This window comes from Buteo buteo, chromosome Z, assembly GCF_964188355.1.
Source record: "Buteo buteo chromosome Z, bButBut1.hap1.1, whole genome shotgun sequence".
NCBI classification, from domain to species: Eukaryota; Metazoa; Chordata; class Aves; order Accipitriformes; family Accipitridae; genus Buteo; species Buteo buteo.
In genome coordinates, this window is record NC_134204.1 from 38,001,931 (window position 1) to 38,022,198 (window position 20,268).

Consider the following 20,268-nt stretch of genomic DNA (forward strand, 5'->3'; position numbering starts at 1 on the left):
ACAGATACTGTAGAAGTAGTCAGTGAAGAGTAATTTCATTCTGGTTTTGTTTCATCATTCTTTTTGGACACTTAAGAAGAATGATGCTAAAGGGATCTTCACTGTTGCTGTTCTTTTTGCTCCCTGCTGAGAATAAATGTGGATAAACTGGAAGACTTCATTACTCACTTCATGCTTCACCTTGAAATTAGTCTGTGACATCCTCATCCTCTTCTATTCTTCATTGCTGTCGTCTCTCCTGGAACAAAATATAGTAAAAACTAGAATATACTGGCATTCCGATTTATGAAAACACTGAATGATTATGGTGTTTGTATAGCAACTGAGATCTTTATAATTTCCATTGAAATTCTGGCTTAATATCTTAGCACATTACTATTCTGAGTCCATTGAAGAGAGACAGAACTAAACCACAGAAATCTGTCTTCAAATATTCATAGCTCTATGGAGTCAGCAAAATCTCATGCTTAAAATTCTTACAGAAGAAAGAAGAACCAGGAAGACTTGCGCACAAAAATTGGAGGATTTCATCCATATTCAAATCCCAAAGCAGCTGAGTTTCCTGTGGTTTCAGACTTTGTTGAGAGTTTTTTGCTTATCACTTCAAGAACAATAGCAGAAAAAGAGCCCAGTCCCTTTTGTCCGGGAAAACAATATAACAAAAATTCCCATTTTGCACTGAACTAAGAATTAGTGAAATGCTGTGGAGCTGATTGCTAATTTGGGAGATAATAACTGATTTGCAGCACAGTAGGTACAGAGTAAAATTTCATATCATTAACTTGGTATGCCCTTGTTTGGTATTTCTATGAAAAGGATATAGCCTGTTTTAATGTACTGGGAGACCCAACATGCTTTCTCCAGGAAAGAGAGGAATGAAGACTATGACAATTTTAATTCAGTCATTCAGTTACTTAATTTGTGTCAATCAAGTTATACCACTTCCAAAATTACATAGCAGTACTTCAGCAGAGCACAGCCTTTCCAGAAGTAAATGCAGAATGTTCAATGTCTAGAATTTTCTTCTCTAAGGTCAAAAAATGAAAGGGAAGATCACTCAGATTTGCTAATTGCTATGTTTGTATACTAAATTACTCCAGCAACAATCAGAAAAACCTAGTTTTAATGTCGGCTTTACTGTTTTCAACAACAAAATGACTTGCATCCAAAATGTGTCTTTTCCTCAGCCTCCCCAACCCAAAATACAGCGGCAGTCATCATCTAATCAGATATAATTGCTCTTGTTTATAACAGCAACAGCGTGAGCACCTCGTGGTCAGCCAACAGACTCTACCAAATGGGTGAAAGAGAATGTTGTAACTGTGTTATTAATTATAACTGCTCAATAGCTGGGTCAATGCGTGTTGAAAAAATTTGGTAAACATGTATGAAGGACTGGAGAGAAAAGCAAAGCAATGAAAGCCAGATGGCTGAAAATGGAGGAAATTCCAGGCAATTTCTGCAGCTTTGTTCTTGTGTATTTTCAAAACTGAACTTTTATTCCTGCAGAACAAAGAACAGCTGAATGCTACAAACCCTCAAAAAACAGTGAGGAAAAAGCAGACGGTTCTAGGAATAGCATAGGATTTCACCCTAACATTCTCCCTTTACTCCTTCAAGCCTCTGTTATTAGCAAGAAAAGATAGGAAACAGTCATCCTGATACCTGACTGAAGGGTCAAGATAGCCTGAGTTAGGCTAGGATCTAGCTCATTGCACAGTATCTTCTTTTTCTTGTCCTTTTCTTCTTTCTTTTCTCCTGCATCTGCTTGGTTTGTGTTTATGCAATAAATTATACATTATTATTTGAATGTTAATTTGGTGAATGCAGTATTGTCTATCTGTTTTGCTCTGTTTCATTTCCCAGATGAAGTCAAACTATAAAGGAGAAAAAAAAAATCAACATGTTTTTTGATGCATTTGGAGACGTGAGGCATTAGGTTGCTGGTAGGTCAGACTTAGTGTATGATGTGCTCCCATCAGCAATCTGAAATGAATTGAATGTGTGTGGAAAGGCCAGAGCTTTCCCTAATCCATTAAAGGTGACCTCTGTGTGTGGGAGGGTGTCAATGCATATGCATTTTGCATTGCTCAGGTGAAATATTAGAGCATCTGTCTAGCTCATGAAAAAGGTTAAAAGATTTGCAAGTCTACAGATCCTGCCAGTAAGGCTGTACTGCAGTAGATATCAGTTCTTGATTTGTTGCAGTCTTTTCTCAGAAGTGTAAGTTAGAATTAGCATTAATGAGGCAATGATGGTTTTACTGTCTCTTTGTGCCACAGAAAGATTTTCAACACCTCACAAACCTCAGAATTTCTTTAAGTGGGATGTATTTCAGTCTATTTGGAACTGAAGTGCATGGAGAATATCTTTGACAGCCTCTTAAGATGTAGCCCACAGAGCCTCCTAGGATCACGGGCCACAGCTTGAACCATTAATGGAGTAGGTTGGAGAATCAGACATTAGAAGGAATATGCTGTCAGACAAGGTAAATTCACCCTTATTTGAAGCCTTCAGGTTGAGACACAGCTAAAACAGGAGTCATGGGCTCAGTGAGAGAATCATAATCCTATTTTTTGTCTAGGTTTACTTTGCTAAAGATGGGACTGTTCAAAGACATCTTAATAGGCTGCTGTCCCTAGGCAGCTCAGTTATGCCATACCTGGACTACCTGCATGCCTACCCTGCAGTACTGTAGTAACACCCTGGCCTTAAAATGTATTAATCTGTGACCTAAAACATTTATCTTTCTCTCCCCTTTTTTATAATGTAATCTCCCCCTTTGTACCCTCTCCAGTTGTTAACAGATTGTCCAAGATGTGTCTGACAGCCCACTCTTCCACTTTCTCACTGGATGCATTGCCTGTGGTGGAGCAGTAACTGCATGCTCCTTGGTATCTCTTACTCAACAGCAGTTACATTGAAGTCACCAAGGGGACCCACAGGGAGTGGTCCTTTTCAGCCATGTGTGTCACATCTAAATGTGAAGCAAAGCAACTTGCAAGTTACCAGGGTCAGTGGAGCAGCTCTGGAGTCTCCATCACATACTGCCTCCAGCTCTTCTAGTTTAAAATTTCAGACCTCTTCCCCAGCCATTTTGCTTTTTAAATAATATGATGCTTCCTTCATTAGATAGGATTTCACTCATAGACATTTTCCTCCATTTCAGCTTATATTCTGTTGGGACTATTATGTTCATAAAATATTAGATTGCAATTATAAATACTGTTTTTGATAACGTACACCATATTTCCTTCTTACTTCAAAGAACGGTAGATCGCACTTCTTATACAGAATCCTATATACTTAGATACTTTATTTTCCTCTACACAAATCTCCAGGTCACAAGTTTCGCCAAGTTAGTACACCATGGTGTTGAAAAAATCTCACCATACCCTACCACAGTTTTTTTATAGTTTGGCTTGTGATGAATATGAGCTTAAAGTCACGGTAGGGACTTAGTGAGTCCCTCTGCAGAGGTCAATTTCTCTTTTTTTTTTTTTTCCTGGCACTGTTAGTTTTCCAGTTTTAGTCACCTTAATACAGTCCACTTCTCTCCACCCCTCTCTAATGCCTGTGATAACCAGAACTTTATATTCACTACCACTTGATATTTTTCAGTATTTTAAACAAATATGCTCTCACTTCAGCATTTCTTATGTTAACTTCTAATTCTTTTTTTTCTCTAAATGTATTCTCAATTTTCTTGAGTATTAATTTACTATGTCAACAGCAGGATTTCACTCCCAAAGGAGAGCTTTCCCAACAGTGACAATAAAGAGCATGTCTTTGCTCTTGTGCCAGCTATGAAGTTAAGTCAAATATTTTGTAGCATAATGGCCAGGATTAACATTTTCACTGCAGCATTAACCTGTGAAATAAGCTACAGGGTCTTATAAATGGTTGATTTTACTATGTGTCATCACTTCCTTTAAAAAGGGGTGAAACTCAGAGCACCATTATATCTTCCATTTACAGTACTGTTGAAGTAACTTATTACAGCAGTAGTCTGAGGAATACCCAATACTTTCAAACCAATAAACCTTTACAGATGAAAGGGTAAAGTATGTAAAAGGAGAATAAAAATATGGCCCTAACTGCTGAAAATGTACTGTACAGTTCTGTGCCATACTTAAACGAGAAAGATTCACACATGAAATAAATGGAGGAGGCACCTTCCTTTCCATTCAATTTGGAGTGAATTAAGTACCTATAGAAGGAGACAGACTGATTAAACAAAGAGTTCTGTATCTGTCAAGTTGGTCTGTCACATCTGTAGAAGCACAGCAAACCCTCCTGTTTTGTGTCCATGAAAGTTTCTATTTTCAATTATGTAATCTCCATTCCTCTGGCCTCTCTGCTAACACTGTTAACCATTGAAGGTCTCACTGATGGACTAGAGTTTGTGCTGTGCAGTTACCCATTAGAAATATGACTAAGATGACGTATTCCACACTGTAACCAGCTGCTAGTAGATCTTAGTCATTCACAGCCTTGAGAAAGACTTTAATTGCTCACACAGAGGTGAACAGCAATGCATTTAATTACGACCCAGTGGATACACAGATTTGTATTGTTATAACTATATTGGATGGAAGTTTGGGGTTGGTTTGTTGGGTTTTTTTTAATTATAATAGTTACATTATTGTGGTTCCTGATCTCAACAAAGGTGTTCAGATACGTCAGACAAGTTCATTCCCCTTCCCACGAGGAAGCAATCTGTACTATCTGAAGTAATTTTCTCCAAGATCCAAGAAGCCAGTTTCTCACTCGGGAAAAGTTAGAGGAGAAGTGTATTAATGTCCTGGTTTCAGCTGGGATAGAGTTAATTGTCTTCCTAGTAGCTGGTGCAGTGCTATGTTTTGAGTTCAGTATGTGAAGAATGTTGATAACACTGATGTTTTCAGTTGTTGCTCAGCAGTGTTTAGACTATAGTCAAGGATTTTTCAGCTTCTCATGCCCAGCCAGGGCACCTGACCCAAACTGGCCAACGGTGTATTCCATACCATGGGACGTCCCATCTAGTTTAGGAACTGGGAAGGGGAGGCAGGGAATCGCCACTCGGGGACTGGCTGGGTGTCGGTCGGCGGGTGGTGAGCAATTGCCCTGTGCATCATTTGTACATTTCAATCCTTTTATTACTACTGTTGTCATTTTATTAGTGTTATCATTATCATTATTAGTTTCTTCTTTTCTGTTCTATTAAACTGTTCTTATCTCAACCCACGAGTTTTACTTCTTTTCCTCAGTCTCTCCCCCCATCCCACTGGGTCGGGGGGGAGTGAGTGAGCGGCTGCGTGGTGCTTAGTTGCTGGCTGGGGTTAAGCTACGACAATTAAGTTACCATTCTGTAGTCTGTGGATTCTGCACTCAAACCTATATTGATATAACTATTAGGGTGGAGATATGAAATGGTTTAGTACAAGTTTGCCTATATACATAGTAACTTTTCTGACATCATCACTTTGAATGTAATAACTTTTCCTTTTTTGAGTCAGAATCAGATCTTGGTTGATACTTCCATGAATCTGAGTATCTTACCATGCTTGTTTTGGTTATTTATGGGTGTAACATGAGTTTAGAGCCTCCTCACTCTGTGTCAAGAGCCTCTGCATGTTTGGATCTCTGTATGTCAATGTGAGAAAAAACATCTTTTGTTGCAGAAGAGTGAATAAGTTACTAAATAGATTATCAGTCAAAGTTTCAGCATCTCAAAGGGGAAAGTAAAAAGGAAATATTGGTACTGGATGTGCCCTTGGAACAAAATTCTTGCACTACCTTAGGGAACTCAAACATAAGCAGGCATTGGGAATTTCCCAATTTCAGTCACAGCACCATATAGATATATATAGCTAAGTTCAATTGCTCTCCCCTTACTCTACTTAAAAACTGGAGAGAAACCTTGTATGCCTGATTTTGAGAGACAAACTGTTTGTACCTTCTGCACTGGTGAAATAGTTCAGGAACAGTTCATCCTAGTGAAAATATTATCCCTACAATGCTGCCAGCCAGGTCAGCAAGAAGCTCATGTTATCTGCTGGTTTTGTGGCAGTACTGCTCATAAAACTTGGACTTGCTAGAGAATTACTTAAGCCCACTCACTGTTATCTGAACACTGTTTCATTCATTATTCTGCTTTCTTTGTCCTTTCAATCCAGTGACGACACCTTTAGCTCTTTTCTGCACTGATCATTTCAGCAAAGGCATCCTTAAATTTTAGGGGAGTCTTGTTACTCTGTGGGACAAAACCACATGTTCATGAATTTTGATCTTACAGGCTATGAAGTCAGGTTTCTTATATATTCTTTCCGTGCTATCTAAATGCATTTTCAACTGTCTCATTTTTTAAATGTTTCATTTTAGATGGTACTTCAGATTACAAATAGTCAGTTCATTGCACATTTTTCTCACCTGCTGAACTTCTTTTGTTTGTTTGTCTTCTGGTGCCTGTAAGCTTGTTGATTTCTCCTTCAGGAACATCTGTTTTTTAACTTTTTCCATATAGCATAAAGTTAGACCCAAGAAAAGGTGTTGGCTTATGAGCCAGTCCAGCACGGAGAGCACTAGTGTGAAAAGAGTCAGAGACTATTCAAAATAAAGCAGCTCTGTCACGGGCAGCAGGGAGTTAAACTGTCTCTCTGCTTCTTTGCAGAAGAACTGTATGAGAGTGCTTCATAGACTTATGTGCACAATTTATTTCATAAATTAGCTTTCTTATGTTTTTGCATTACTTCGATGTGGGTTTAGGGCAAGGGGTATTAACCTGCTCTGCTGTAGCTCCCAATCTGTGAGTTCCTTCCTGCACTACTCATTCAGTTTCTGCCATCTACCATTACAAGTGCAATTTGTGCAATTTCTGTCCTATTCCTCAAACTGCTCTATATTGCTTCTTCACCACCTTTCCACCTTTACATTAATTCACTCTGTTCCTCAACTGTTTCTTTTCTTAATTTTTGAAAGGGGCTACCAAGGACCTATTTTCATTGTATCTCACATAAAATATTGAGCAACCTCCTTGTTAGAAGTGCTGTTTTAAGCATGAGCCCAAATCTAAACTTGGGACAAAAACTGGTACTCATTTGTCTATCAAGCCTAATCTGATCTGTGTAGCTATATCAAAGACAGCCATTGCTATCATTTATCTCAGTGCCACAGTTATCATACAGAGTAAAAGTCTCTTGTGAGGTACTTTTCAGTAGCCAGTATGTCTGCTAATCATTCAAACGAATTCTCTGCCAAACCAGTTCACTTACCTGAAGTTGTCTTTTCATGTTCCTCTATGGTTTAAGCATTCTGCATCTGCAGTAGTCCCCCAAAAGACCCACTAGACAACCTCACACTGTTCAAAGGGTTGGCAGAAAAACACAAAGGCTCTTTTCTGGCCTGCCCTAATTGATGATGTCCACTGCCTTCAACTCAAGGGACATCAAGACATTTTACTGTAAGGAATCTTATATTTATTGCTTGAAGCATGTCAGAAGGTTACTCCAGCAACCAAAATTGCCATTTGTAGAGTTGTTGCACACTCCATTTACCCTCTGTTCTTCTCTGACTTTTGAGTTCCTCCTCTGTTTTCCTCTATTTGGCTCTGTTACATAAATATTGGCTCCCATCACATTCAGCTATAATGAGCTGCAATATTAATTGATACCGATAAGTCTACAGAGTGAATGCAGGCCACTTCTGTCAGCTCCCAGAGCATTCTCACTGAGCCTTTGATCTGCTTGCATGTGTTGGCTGCATAGACATCTCTTTAATGGACTCCCTTCACTTGCAAGGAAGATGCTTTTTGAAGAAAAGTACCTCAATCTCCCTTGTGCACAGCAATCTGCTGAAACCTTCCCTGCCTGTTCAGCTCTCTTGTCACGTTGGTGATACTGAGCAACAGATTTTGACAGGCTAGCACTGAACAATAACTAAGCATGAATTATTTTTCCGTTGCTGCTGCTGCTGCTAATTTAGAAGTACTTTGCCTTTTCAGTTTTATTTCTTAATCAAGCATTAACTTTTTCAAAGTGTAGTTAAATCTCAGCTTTCCTCTGAGGTGTGTGTGTACTGTATGTATATTTGTAATGTTCTCTCTAAGACGAACTGAACCCTAGCAGTAGGAAGATCACTTCCTAGAGACTCAGGTCCATGTTTAAACACCTAAGTGGAGATCTTAGCTCTCACACTTCATTTCAAAGGAGCAGTCTGATTTTACTGTGAGTGATTTAACAGCTGAATGAAAAATCAGTTGTAGTTAAATTCTTAGATTTTATGCCCCTTTCTTTGAGATTAGTTTGACTATAAAGCCAGGAACTGACCTGGGAGTCCTCATCTCAATCCTGTAGCTTCACTGCAAGAAAGTATGCTACCCAAACAGGATTGATAGTAACTCTCTCTGCTGCCCAATGTTTAAGATCACATTCTGGATGGTATTTAAGACCTGACACTGGGGATACTGACTCAACCCAAAATAAATCTGCTAAAGGAGTCTCAAGAAAGCCTTTCACACCTATGAAACAGGAAGATTTGCCACAAACTTAGCTCCAGATCAATATCAGAAAATGAAGGGAGTTGTATGGGCTCCAAGTAGACTTAGTCTGCAGAGTCCAATGGAGGACACACAGGTTGACAGAGGACAAGAGGTAGCCAGTATTGACATAGTATGTGATTTACTTAGTCTGTTGCATGCACATATACACAGCTGCCACCCAGCCCTTGTGCATTCAGGGACGTCTCTATGCAGGCAGGTGTCAGATGTTAAGCAAGATGATTCCAGGCAAACCTCTCTCCACACTGATGAATGTTTATTTTAGAAATAAGAAGAGTTCTTTTGTATCACTTTCATATGGTTTAACCACAGAAATATGACAATAATTTCATTTTTTTAGAACTAGTTTGGGAGGTCTTTGTGTAGAAGGGTGTTTACTTTTCCTGTACAGTGTTCAATTTTCTTGGCAGTGCTTGAAGGGATTCTGTCAGGATGAAATCATATATGTCTAGAAAATTTTCTTTACTTGTAACACCTAACAGCTTAGAAGGCTTCAGGTTTTACCATATATACTGTGCATATAGGGACTGATCCAAAGCTGTTGGCTCCATAGTGCTTTGGCTACAGACTATACATTTTTCAAGTTCTACCTACATCATTTACTTTTCCCCAGACTGAGTATGGGGGTGCTAGAGTGCTTTGTTCTGAAGGGTGGGGGCTCCGCTGGGACAACAACTCTTAATTCTAGAAACTTCTCCTGCCATGAGTAGCTGCTTACTAGCTGGTGCTACTATCTGGTCTGTCTAGCTAGCAGAATTATTACATGGGCTCCAGTTCTTGTAGCAATGAGAGGGACATATCAAAACTGAGGCAACAGTGCATTGTTGTCCCTGTTGTTATTCATAACACATTGATGCTTAGAGGCTCCTGTCAAGCTGAGAGTCCCATTGTGCTAGATAGTAGATAAAGACAAAGTAAGAGATCATCCCTGCTGTAGGACCACAACCTAAGCAGACAACATGAACGAAGCTCAAGAGAAAAAAAAGTATTGTTACAATTTTGCAGATGTGAAGTTGAGACACACATGGGAGAAGAGTGTGATCCAGCCCAGGTCTTGAGTCTTCCCATTGGACTCAAAGGGTCTATTCACATACTCACAGGCTAGCCCAAGTTTCAGCAGTTCTGGTCTCAATCACCTCTGGATTTCAGCGAAGAGCCAGGAGCAAGGTCCTGCTCACTTGATCCTTCAGTTCTTCACTTGAACTGCTTGGGCAAAATATGACATTGATACTTTTTGTCCTGTCACAAGAAACAAGGAAGGTTCATTTCTAATTAAAATTAAATGTGTATAGGAGTTCATGCTCGTGTTAGGTTTTTTTCTTTTCCTTTTAAACAACTTGATCACAAATGTCCAGGCTATATGCTAATTAAGTATATGGGCCCTTACAAAACTTAAAATTCATTAAAGTATAACATAATAAAGTTTAACTTAGGTTTCGCAGGCAAGATTTTTATTAACTGTGTCAAGATAATTTCCCTTATTAGAAAAGGCATGGTTAAGCTGTTTTTTGAGGGCATCTGTAACATTTTTAGACTTATACTAATGATTCAGAATAATTGTGCTGTGATAGAAATCAATATTTTCAGATTATTGGGCCTTTTTTGGCAACTGGAGCTTCACAATTGTTCTCTTTCTTTTATTCATGGGAGCTGCAAATATTCACGTTTTAAAACATACTGACAATGATTAACTGTGGAAACTGCTTGTCTACCTGAAGTTAAGCACGTGCATAAACACTGCTTAGTCAAGCCTAATTTATTTAATGAGAATGTTCCAGAAAATTGCAGTTTCTCATTGACCCTTTAGAAAATAGAATTTTAATTCCTAAAATTAATAGTTTATTACAGATTATTAGTCTAATTCATAATATGAACTGACAGATTTCCTAACTGGTGTTTTTCTGTTCATAAATATCCATCCATTACTAATTCACTTTGTTAGTTTATAGTTCCTGGAAGTGCAAGAAATTTAGTGCTCTGATTGGTTAGTCTTTTCATGAATTTATGTCCAGTTTTAGACCACACCCTTAGCACGGTGTATAAGAAAACCTAAAGGAAAAGCATTGCCTTGAGCAGTCAGATCAGGTTCACTGCTTAGTTTGCCTATCTTCATGTGCATCGTGTGTCTCCATATATTTCACCAACTCCAAAAAAACCCTACTAAAGCATCACAACATTCCATTGGAAGCAAGAGATTGTTCATTTGGAAAGTGAAAAGTTTCTGTGATCAGTTTTGTATTTTGGATTTGTGATGATACTTGAAATAAGCTATATTTTGGGACCATCCTCTGCTCCCTATACATTTGCAGTGGAAACTTGTTTTCATTTATGTTCATTTGAAAAACATGCATATATGTGTATTATAATACATGTATCACTAATACACACATATCTATTTGAACACACCCAGCCCTATGAACTGCCTTTTCCCCATTACATTCCTCTCTGTTAGCCATCTTTAAATGTCTCTGTAGTTTTGTATTAATATAGTTTTCCTTCAATCAGTTCAAATATTCAACGTATTGTATGTATGTCAGCCTCTGCAGAGGCTGAAAAGCTTTTGAATTCTGTTTTTTATGAAGTACAGTAGTTGAAATATTTTAAAAGTCTAGTTTGTGCTTAAATACATAACCACAACCTAGGTATTTAGGAGACGGAGACAGACAACTGATGAACTGATAGATCTAGAGTTAGGACAAGCCAGGGGTTTAGGGGCACAGATGTGCCAAAGCCCTGCTGTAAAAAAGACATTGTTTCCTTGTTGCTACATATTAGTATAGCTTTGGGCACTAGTAGAGGAGGAAGAAGGAGGGATAAAAATGTTTCAGATGAAAACCATGCAATCTCTTCACTGGGCTCTGAGAAGCAATACAGGAAGTACCAAACCGATGACTTTCAGCTGGGCTATAAACTAGCAAGTATGCAGATTTCTCCTGAAGTCTGTACCTTACCAACAACCACAGTCAGCTCACAAAGATGCCAGTTCCACTTGCACAAGGTTCGCTTAGCTTGATCCTGTAACTACTGTATTCACTTTTTAAAGTATAGGATTATTTCCTACTTGAATTTTAATTCTGGTAGTGTGAGATGCATGCAGGACATGATGGCATTATTCTTTTTTGTATGCCATACACATTGGAAGAGTCAGTTCAGTATGGCCAAAACACCCAAAAGAAAAAAGAGACAGAGGAATGCACAGATAAGGACCATATGAAATAAGACAGGAATTATTTCAATTAGCATCACATAACCCTCTACAGTAAGGGTAAAACTGTGTTACTACAGAAAAGCGGTATTTTTTTTATAAAAGGGATTATTATCTCCAACAGTACAAGTAGTTTAAATTGTAAACTTAGTAGGATAATATTAGTTCAAAGTTTTGCAAACACCCTTAGCTATTATAAAATAATTCTACAGCCCTGTGATTCTATTCTACAAGATTATCATTGGTCTTCTCTGTGTTTTTTAGGACTTTGGAATTCTGCCAATCATATAATTTATGGTTTTGGTTACTTGCACATGCCTACTCCACTTTGCATGTCTCTGCTCTACTCTACATTCTTTACTTTGTATCTATGAAAGCCCATAAAAGTCACTGGGGACTATGAAAGTACAAGGGTAAGAGAGAATTTGACCTCATATTTCCTGAGCACCTCTAAGGAATCTCCTGTTTAAAGCAGCTGGAAAGAATCGTGAACAAACTGATGTTATGGATAAGGCAACAGATGCAACCTGCAACAGAAATTTCAAACACTGGAAAAACAAATCCTTTCTCTTTACTGAAACAGCATTTCTTTCTGGAAGAAGAAACAGACACCCTCTTCGGCAGAAGCCAAGATGTCCAAAGAGTTTATGTGGCCTGCTAGCCACCAAGATGTGAACTGCCAACAGAAACATTGTGCAGTTATACCAGTAACAAACAATGAGCTGCTGGAGGCAACAGCTATTACCATCTCTTGAACAAAAGAAACTCTGGCAGCTAACCATGTATCAAAATAGATTCTGAAATAAGAAAATACCTTCTTTTCAGCACCTACTCAAATATCTTATTTTAGATTGTGCCAAAACTGAAGGGTGGCTGATATCCACATTAATTCTGACTGACAATTTTATGGGAAAATCTGGGAAGACCTCTCCCCCAGGATCATTCATATGGAGAACATACTCCAGATTAGTTTAACTGGCTGCCAGATGTCACTCCTATTCCACTGCTAAATAGCTCCCGGTACATGTATTAGGCTTTAGTGGCCTTCAGTGTATTACAGCCTGGAAAGTGACCATGGCAACTTCTACCTCGGTATGCAAGATGTGTTCCTTGTTAGAAAGGGTTAAACAGATTTTTGTCATTGCTACTAGCAGAACCAAGGCTGTTGTCTAAAAGCAAATAACAGTATTGTTAGTTCTTATGGTGATGCTCAGGACATATCCTGTCCTGTTATAAAATCAGAGAATGTCATCAGCAGATGAACGGCAGAAGGGGACCAATGTGGCTTTTTGGTCCATCAGCATTATCATCTAGGGAGGAAAAAATATTTCTTACCTACTAGCTGTTTCAATTTGTTATGGGTGTTACGGTGAAAGAGAGGGAACAAATGCTCAAAACAACTTTATAAAATAAATAGAGAAGTTAGAATTTTTCTGTGACTGTAGGATGGCACAACCTTGAATGATTATTTCCATAATGTGTTTACTAACATGATGCATTTTAAACGTGCTAGGCAGATTCCATTGACTGCTGATCTCAGAATGTCGGTGTTTTTCCTCTGCTTCTTCCACAAATTCTGCTTCATGCTGCTGACATGTTTCATAACTTTTCTTCATTGTCTGCCTCCATCCTGCTTGGAGCCTGAGGGTGTCTTTCTTCATAATCAGTCTTTTTAGTTTCTGCCTGGCTTTGCTTTCTTCAAGGGCAGTTCTCTGAGCCTTCCTTGTCCTGAATGTTTAATTTACTCCCCCAGCAATCAGTTTCAATAACGACATGCAGGAAAGGAAACTATTCTTCAGGATTGGAAAAAGTGGCAGTATCTGGCTATCATACTTTCATTTTGGATGTGGGAGTATGTCCAGGTCAGTGTAGTGTTTTGCGTAAAGTTGATGGGGAGGCTATTTTCTTATATTCTCATTCTGAATATAGGACTTTTTTGTGTACACAATTCTGCATATCTCTGAAGTATCTCCTAGTAGATTAGTATTTTAAGCAATTTTCTGTGTATGGGTGACAGAATTAGGGGTTGTATTCAGTACAGCTCAAACAGCAGAAATCTGTTTTTAATGTGAGAAACACTGAAATTCAGTCGTCAACAATCCTGTTGATGCCAGATTTACACAGCTAGTGCAGAGAAGGGCTGGCTTAGTGACAGGCGTTCACCCAGGGGTTGAAGAGGATCTCCCTGCTCTCCCATTGCATCTCTCAAGGCCTTAGCACTTCCTACCTCCACAACAAGGAAAAGTCAGTCAGGAACACCACAACCGGAACTTCTGGAAGAAATTCCTGCTCAGCAATTCACTGATAAATTCCTTTGATGGACTTTGTTAATATCTTCATTTTTTTTGTTAAAGACAGAAAAAAAACCAGCTAATTAAATCCATTCAGTCTTGAAATACAGTGGTCAGGCTCCTGCACACCAAAACCTTTCTATTTAAGATGCAAAACTGTTCCTGTGATACTGCAGGACTCCCAAAGACTTCAAGTCCAAGAGCTTTTGGCAAGAACTGAAAATGCAGAGGAGCAGTAAATATTCTTCTTAGCCTCATCCTGTGGCTACAAGAAGGGTAACAGTGACCAGAGAAGGAGAATTCCCTTTCATTTACCGATTCTTCACTCCATCTGTCATTATAAAAAGAGAAAAATTAAGGTGACTTTATTCTGTGCTTAAGGTTTTCTCTCCTGACCCCTTCACAGATGGGAGATTGGGAAATGGAGCACCTGCAGTCTTACCTGTGGGGTTGGATTGCAGACACGAGATGTCTTCTGTTCTCATCTACTATCAAGAGAGACTAATGAGACTGTGATTTTGGCAGATGAATTGTGCTATAAACCTAAACCATCCCTCGTGCAAGCCTGTAATCGCTTTGACTGCCCACCCTCCTGGTATCCTACAGAATGGCAAGAGGTAAGAATGTATGTGTAATCTCATTTTACGACTGCTAAAACTAGTCATTACATGCATTATTGATGCATCATTTTGCTTTAGCCCGTCAAGAGGATTCATTAATAATTCTGACAAGCAATTAAAAAACTGGAAAAGTATGTCTTTTTGCTCTTTAAAAAAAAATGCATCAACATTTTCAGAGGTAAATAATGACTATAGCTACTTCTAATACAAAGTTACTGGATACTCTTAACAGCTGGCTATGGATGCCAGACAAAAATATCTGGAATATGATGGTCAGCTGCAGTAAGTGGATTTGGGTTAGCGATGCCAAGGTTTCTAGGAATACAAAGGATCAAGGAGGAGAGAATCTCTAAAAGTTCTCTCTTTGCTCTAAAGCATGTTGGGTATTCCATATATTCTCAAATAATAATTTAGATTAGGACAAGAAACACTCCTCATTCTTCAGTCACAAATGAGTGTCAGGCACTTCCTTGTGGAAGATGGATGCCTTATTACACTAACACTGAAAACTGCTGTCTACACAATGGTTTTCTGTCTTTGGAAAGCAACCTGAAATAAGTTTCTTTGCTGCCATCTGGTTGCAAATTAAAACATTCGTAAAATTCAAAAGACTTAAAGATGCTTCTGTTGGATATAACACTGCACAGGAAGAAAGAATCCTGCCCTGTTGTCAAAAGTAAATGAAAAATTTGCAATGTGGTAGAGGTGCAAGCAAAAGGTCTGTTTAAATCTTCACTTCTGCTGGGTGCAAGGATTGATTCCATCCTATGAGAAAATTATGAGCACTTGGCACGGTGCTTACATATGCCTACCCTGTCTCCATCTATAAAATCTGCTCTTTACTTAACAGCCAGGGCGATTTTAATGTACTCACCTAAGGAAGTTGATAAGTCTGTGAAGCTGTACTTCATGGGAGAGCTCTGGGTTTGGGCAACCATCCCAGTAACAAAAATTTATGCCAGCCTGATGTTCAGTCAAAACTAGATTACTAGCCTATGGCATTAGTGCTATGTTTAAAGCAATTCAGTGATATCTCGTGCATTAATTTGTCTACTGATACTCACACACCTCCATTTGCTTAGTTGTACTTTTGAATATTTCTAGGCTGTAGTCATACATAAATGCTATGTTTGTAAATAGCAAACAGTATTCTACTACTACATAATGTAATAAAGTCAAGCATTTCGAAGTTAGGATATGCTAGAAGGAGTGCCTGTGCTTGTTAAAATCCTATAACTGGCCACAGTCCTTACAGAAAGCAATTTTCTTTAAGTTTATTTGAACAGCCAGAAGAGACATACATTACAGCATGCTGAAAAATTTACTTTCTGCTAACAATGGCCATTAGCTATAGGCCATCCTAGAATGGTGCTGAAATAGCTTCTGCCAGAGCAATTTCCAAACAGTTTTCTTTCAAGTTTTGAACATCTTCCTCAACAGTGTAAACAGTGTATTTCTGCTTGTCTAATATTTTAGCCATTTTTTTACCTGCTCAGGGGCTCTCAAATATGCTGTCTTTTTGAAAGGTGTAGCAGATCTCAGGGAGGAGGTAGCTCGAGTAAGTATAAAGGCTTTAACAAGCATATTAATCAGGAATGAAATCAAACTGCTCAGTTCACACCTTTTGTGTTAGCTGCTGCATTCTCTGGGCTCGGTGGAGAGAGAGAACCTGTGCTGCAATTCATTGCTGCAGCTTAATGAAGGTCACATTATAGCTCTCCTGCGCTTACTTCCACAGGCTTTGCGGGCTGACCAGCTGTGTGCGTAGCTCCTCACTACATGAATGCTAAATATTGTCTGTGCTTACCTTCCACCAGGAGAAAACAGCACAAAATTGTACTTTTCTACCTAGTGTCTTCTGCCTCTGTTTAGATGAGTATAGTGCAAGAAAAACAAGACTAATCCATCAAAATTAATCTCCATTCTCTCATTTTTTGAAGATCTCTGTCTTCCTGCTTTGCACCACCAACCTCTGTATGACTATTTACACCCTGTAGGAAAGCTAGGCCTCGCAGTTCAGTCTCACACAGGTTTTCCGTGGATGACCTCCATGTGAAAACCTGCACCATCAGGCCTGTGCACTGCTCTTAGGGATTATTACAGTTGTTGGCTCCTGGGATGTGTGAGGGAAAAGACCATGTGGACAGGACACGAGTGGCTGAGACTTCTGCAAGTGAGCTCCAGCCATGCAGCAGAGCTGCCATGGAGCCTCTCCAGCAGAAGAAATCCTGCAGAAGGGTTTCTTTCCTTGCATTAAGGGAGCCACAACACCTCCCCTCCCCCCAAATCCCTGAGAGGGTTCCCCACATACGGGGAGATGGAGGGCCCTGCAGGAAGGTGCCTTCCTCACCCTAAGGAAGGTCCTTTAAAGCTTCACCAACACTAGAGGGTAACATCTGTCCTCCACACAGCCTGGTTTGAAGCCACTTCTTTGGTCTCATCTGTGCAGTTCATCGTGCTTTCAGAGCACTCCCTCACAAAGTTTCAAGCAAACAAACAAACAAAAGATTTAAACTGCAATGAGCAATATTTTCTTTCCTAAGACCTTTTACGCTTGTTAAGGAAGGGTTGTCTGAATTAAATGCTGTTAGAAGCCCCAACGTTCCTGGCAGATAAACACACGATAATTATCAGTGTTGCAACATTCCAAGAGATTTTTAAACTATCTCTTTACAGATTCATGACTATTTATTTTTAAATAGTTCTGCTTCTTAGCTAAATCCATTAGGATGTTTATTTTTTTTTCAGTAGTGTGCTTCTGGAGGAAAGTGGATATGAGCTTTCATTTTTACAAGGCCCTATAAATATCTACTCTGCAGACCTCAAGTAGGAGACATCCATTAGTAAATCTTCATTCTCCTTTGTTTTTTACTGAATAAGTGCTATATTCTTAGTCCCAGCATTCTTTTTTAGCTGCTCAGTGCTATCTTTGCTCCAAAGATAATTAGAACAACAGCTTGACAAAAGAATCAGCATTGGAAAACTGGTAACATTTTCAGATATTTCCCTAGCTATATTTTCACCATATTGTGAAGAGTCCTTTCTAAATCTTCAGGTGTCAGGCCTTAGAAAGCAACTGAAAGACCTGCTGAGAGCAAAATGTTTGCTCCCTTTGCAGATGTTTTATCTTACTGTAGAGTCAGCAGATAATTCATTTTTGAGAGTAAGGCCAAAACTTGTACTGCTGTAGTCTCACCACCTTGAGCAGAGGGCAGTGCAAAATTAAACCACCTGGGAGAGCTGAGGGGTAGGACAACCCCTTCCTCAACTGTCCCTGTAAGCAGGATTGACCATAAAAATGACATCCTTTCAAACATTCAGCTACCACCTCAAACCAGTAACAGTTATGATGCTGAGCAACAATTTCCTAGCCCTTAATTTTTCATTAATAACTGCCTTTCTTCCACAAGTTTGAGAAAAGACCAGCTTCCCTGCCACCCAAGCAATGGAAATGGTGGTTTTGCCTGAATCCTGTGCATTGTGTGCATGTACGTAGATTCTCATAGGCATGTGCTAAGGCAGAGACGCGGCCGCTTTCCCTCTCTGCTTTCAATGGTGACCATCAATTCTGTGTGTTAATTATCATTTACAGATTGTTGTATGAGCAGAACTGATACCAAAGCAATGACTGTTGTGAGAAAGGCCAAGGCCACCATTCCACCAGCAGTTTAGGATGACATATGCCAGCACTTCTACCAAAGGAGAAAATAGCTGCTGAGGGGATCTCTTTCCTGCACTTACAGCACCCCCTTCCTTGTATCTCCAGAACTGCTGTGCAATCACACAAAGGTCCTGGTTAAAGCTAGCCAGAAATATCATTATCTTTGGCCTAGATTAATTTTCCACTCTGGTTCACTATGCTTACACCACCAGCATATGGGGAAAGGCAGCACAAATCCAGGAATGATTGTCTGGCAGAATTGGGTATATAGGTTTTCTCCTTTGGTGTCAGCCTTGCCTCATGTTTGCTTAAGCTAATCATTAAACTAGGCATAATCAGCCAACAATGTGGGGAGATGCCACTTTGGAAGTTGGTACCTTGGCAAAGTGCCAGATCCCCTGTAAAGGAATGTCAGGGGATATTGGGCTTGGCTCTGCTCAGAAGCTGTGAGGAGCAGGAATATCAGGAGACATAGTTCAAACAGCCACGCTTTACCTACTTGGGTGGGTGAGGTGAAACCACCCTGTGATACAAGCACCTTTATCTTTTGTAATTGTGCTGTGAGATCTTTCTGAACAGCAGAAAGAGATTGCACATTATTCAGATGGGATATGTCTGAATGAGGTTCCTCTGAATACTACCGTTTCATATTGCCTGTAAATACAAGCAGATGTTGCTGTCATTGATTACCCCTTTTCTTGGAAAAATGTGGGGGCTGGAACCTTCCACTAGGGAAAAATCATCAAAACCCCCAGGGTAGTGAAGGCTCCAGAGATGAAATACAGGTACAGGCACAGCTCCAGTGCAGTAATCCAGGACTGTTCTAAGAGAGCATTCCTGTGGACAAGGACAAACCTCATTACTGTGTTTGGCTCTCTCTGACACTTAGCAATAGACTTTGGTGTTGAGTAGCAAGTTATTGTTTATGGAACAAAGCTATGTAAGTGACTGAAGGGCAAGAAGCAAGCGAAGATCTCTGTTGTCTTATTCTTTTATCTGGTAGTGATGGAAGGGCAGGGAGACTTCCTGGGATTTGACTGATTGACAGAAGGGACATGCTTTTGTTGTATTCATACAGTGCCTAACCCATTTTGGCCCTGGTATACAATGACAGTCCTTAGGCAATCTTGAAATAATACTTTTAATCATATTTTTCTAGATTTACTCTCTCCTTAAGAATGAATTGTCCTTGGATGAAAGGTCAATAAATATTTTCTTTTGTTGAAAACTAAAGTATTGGTTTAGTTGTTTAATTTTTTGGAAGCTTTTGAGCTTTGTAGCATTCTAAATAAGTAGGACAAGAGCTATTTTTACTCATCAGAGAGCAAACCAAACTGAATACAAATATGTCCTTCTGTACTTCCTTTCTGTCTTTCAGGGAAAATGTATATCCTAAATAATCAGGCTAGCATTAAAGTTTATGCAGCTCTCTCTAGCTAAGAGAGAAGGGCCTTTCACTACTACAAGCTTTTCTAAACCAGTTCCTCTTTAACTGCTTGAGTATAAGTTTTAATACTTCTTCATATGGTTTTCTGCTTCTCAGGCACAATTCCCATTTGCAAGCTATAAGCAACTCCTGGTCATGTCAGCGTAGTGCAAGCTCCCCCTTCTTCACTGCTGGGAGGAGGGACAAAAGGAGTTGAGCTGGCTCAGCTGAGCAGAAGAACTGGGAGCCTGTTACCAACCTCAGGATAAAGATCCTCAGGAAAAAGGGCTCAGCAACCAAGTTTACAAAAAAGATTTAGGAAAGCTATTAAATCTGCTTGATCATAATTTCCTGCCCTGCCTGGTTAGAAAATGGATACAGAGAGAGATATTTACATTGAAGAGGGAGGGGAGGTGCGTTCTCTGGATATTAATCATCCCAATTTACTATGACTCAAATAAAACTTCCTCCTTGCCTTCTAGAAAGAGTACACACTGCTGTCATGACAGTCATAAATATAAAAGGGCTG

General features: G+C 39.4%; 1 protein-coding gene across 3 annotated transcripts in view; it reads left to right on the forward strand.

Moving 5' to 3' along the window:
• ADAMTSL1 (ADAMTS like 1) overlaps window positions 1-20,268 on the forward strand; it is a 476,591-nt gene that overhangs the window by 406,831 nt on the left and 49,492 nt on the right. For all 3 annotated transcript variants that reach the window (XM_075019771.1, XM_075019770.1, XM_075019772.1), the window contains one exon: window positions 14,439-14,649. In XM_075019771.1, the coding sequence (XP_074875872.1) occupies window positions 14,439-14,649 (211 nt within the window). The remainder of the gene's footprint in view (window positions 1-14,438; window positions 14,650-20,268) is intronic.